Source organism: Amphimedon queenslandica, unplaced genomic scaffold (genome assembly GCF_000090795.2).
Source record: "Amphimedon queenslandica unplaced genomic scaffold, v1.1 AMPQUscaffold_13452, whole genome shotgun sequence".
Taxonomy (NCBI): domain Eukaryota; kingdom Metazoa; phylum Porifera; class Demospongiae; order Haplosclerida; family Niphatidae; genus Amphimedon; species Amphimedon queenslandica.
Window position 1 is genome coordinate 282,749 of NW_003546312.1, and position 2,561 is coordinate 285,309.

The 2,561-nt window shown below is 45.6% G+C and overlaps 2 protein-coding genes across 2 annotated transcripts in view; one reads left to right on the forward strand and one right to left on the reverse strand.

Moving 5' to 3' along the window:
- Positions 1-1,769, reverse strand: part of LOC100634228 (uncharacterized) — a 5,915-nt gene extending 4,146 nt beyond the window's left edge. Inside the window, exons 1-4 of the mRNA XM_019995217.1 lie at positions 1,581-1,769; positions 1,328-1,496; positions 761-1,011; positions 121-530 (exon numbers count right to left, since the gene is read on the reverse strand). Coding sequence (XP_019850776.1) covers positions 121-530; positions 761-1,011; positions 1,328-1,496; positions 1,581-1,769 — 1,019 coding nt within the window. The remainder of the gene's footprint in view (positions 1-120; positions 531-760; positions 1,012-1,327; positions 1,497-1,580) is intronic.
- A 195-nt stretch (positions 1,770-1,964) lies between these two features.
- Positions 1,965-2,561, forward strand: part of LOC105312369 (retinal dehydrogenase 1-like) — a 1,545-nt gene continuing 948 nt past the window's right edge. The window contains exon 1 of the mRNA XM_011404961.2: positions 1,965-2,559. Within this exon, the coding sequence (XP_011403263.1) occupies positions 2,056-2,559 (504 nt within the window). The 5' untranslated portion in view covers positions 1,965-2,055. The remainder of the gene's footprint in view (positions 2,560-2,561) is intronic.

The following is a 2,561-nucleotide window of genomic DNA, read 5'->3' on the forward strand; positions in this document are numbered from 1 at the left end:
TCATCCCGACCTCTTTGGTAAGAATCGCCTTGGTCGTCACGGTAACGAGGACTATCTTGGTAACGTGGGCCACCTTGATAATAACCTTGGTGACGCTTATCGTCGCGATAACGATCTTGCTCATTTCGATAATTAGCCCCACCCCTGCCATAGCCTCCCTGCTGTTTGTCTTGGTAACGATCTCGGTCACCTTGGTACCGATCTCTGTCACCTTGGAAACGATCTTGGTTGTCGTAACCACCTCTGTCATTATAATGCTGGCCCATTCTATCATTCTGCTGTCCAAACTCTCTGCTCCTTCTCTCTCCACTGATTCTTTTCTCTCCGCTCTCTTTCCCTCTCATTTCTGCGCTGTATCTCTCTCTACTTCCTCCTCCTCCTCCTCTTCCTTCCTCGTTGTGGTGTCTATCCACAGGCCTCCAGTCCTGTGAGCCTCCTCCATATTGGGCCGGAGGAGGTACCTGGCCGTAATTGGGTCTAGCAACAGGAGGAGAAGGATCTGGTTTGCTAAGATTATTAACTGGAGGAATCTACAAATGTCAAGGGAGAGTGAGTGAGTGAGTGAGAGAGACAGACAGACAGACAGACAGACAGACAGACAGACAGACAGACAGACAGAGAGACAGAAAGACAGAGAGAGACAGAGAGAGACAGAGAGAGAGACAGAGACAGAGAGACAGAGACAGAGACAGAGAGAGACAGAGAGAGAGAGAGAGGAGAGTGACTATTAACCACATGTACATACAACACAAGGTCTAACTGGTTGTTGGTGGTATTGTCCAATTTCTCCTGATCTATTACTCCTTGTTTCAACAGCTGGTTTAGCAGGAATAGCTGCAGTGAATGGCTGCTGACGTGGTTGAATCCTTCCAGCTCCTTCAGTCCCAGTTGAAGGAAGAGTGGGAGACTGATAGCTGGCGCCATCATATCTATCAGTGCTAAAGGTATTTTCATAAACAGGTCTCTGCTTCTTAACCTCTAGAGGTTTATTCAAATCATTTGATCTTTGACCTGGTATAAAGTACATGTGTGTGTATAAGAGAGAGAGGATAAGATAATTTAAGGCATTAGCCTTTGAATGGCTAGAATGGTTAAAATGCCCACAAAAACTACATGTATGTACATGAGAATCATTTTCTAGTCACTACACATACATACCACTGCTAGATCCTTCACCAGGAGCTTGAGCTGGTTTGATAGCCATAAAGCCATCTAATGGAGGAAGGGGAGAGAGAGAGAGAGAGAGAGAGAGAGAGAGAGAGAGAGAGAGAGAGAGAGAGAGAGAGGGTAGCATAGGTAGATGATTCAATAAAAATCTCGATCTTACTTATCCTTCGACCGGCCGTCATTGTAAATTGTGTCTCTAAATCTTTCCTTTCAAATTTGATGGCAATGAGTTTTCCACCGGTAGGATCTTGTGGATCAGGTACTGCGAACTGTATCATGTCACCAGTTTTTGTGACTTGTACATCAGGGGGCAGATGGAACCTTAGTCTCTACATGTACACATGTATGTGTATAAAGACAGGAAAGACAATGGAAGAATCATTCACAGTACATTATGGTATAGCATTTCATACATTATCGGTTTCATCTGGTTCTATCACCACAAAAAACTCGTTGCCAGACAGTGTTTTCTTCTGGACGATCTTGATGAAGCTGTACTTGTGCGTGGGCGAGAAGTTGACCCACTTGCCCTCAGCAAAGTCCCAGTTGTAGACTTTAGTGGACCCTTTTTCGGCAGTCACCAACGACGTTTCTAAGTTCATAATGACTCAGATTCAGTGGGGAAGAGGAAAGAACGAGGGATAAAGGGAGGACAGCCAGAACACAGTAAGGGGAAATCCCCTGCCAGTCGTACTAATTAGCTCTGCGCATGCGCATAAACTTTTGCCGCCAAAGTTTACAGACTAGCCACACCTTCTTGCTTTACCGCAGCGCAGGCTCCGCAGCAGCTGCAAGTCTCAGAGCCAGAGGTTAATAGAGCCCTGATCTTGTAAATTAGCTAAATTGGTTTCTCTTCACTTTTCAAAGCAAATTTAGCCAAATTAACCAATGAACGGAGCAGCAGCAGATGAACCTAGTGCAAAGAAGCGTAAAGTGTCTGGCAGCACATCTGGTGTAGAAGTCAAATACACACAGTTGTTCATTAACAATGAATGGGTTGATTCTGTGAGTGGCAAGACCTTCCCTACCATCAATCCTACTGATGGGGAGAAGATATGTGATGTCTCTGAAGGAGACAAGGCTGACGTTGATAAAGCTGTTGATGCTGCAAGGGAAGCATTCAAGCTTGGTAGTGTCTGGCGTACAATGGATGCCTCTGAGAGAGGAAGGCTCATTGGTAAACTCGCTGACCTGATTGAGAGGGACAGAGAATATTTGGCCAAACTAGAGACACTTGACAATGGGAAACCATTCCACATTGCTATGGCCGGAGACCTGGAGCTCGCCATACGCTGCTATCGTTACTATTCCGGATGGTCTGACAAGATATTTGGTAAAACAATACCTCTGGATGGTCCGTACATGTCCATGACACGTCACGAGCCGATTGGTGT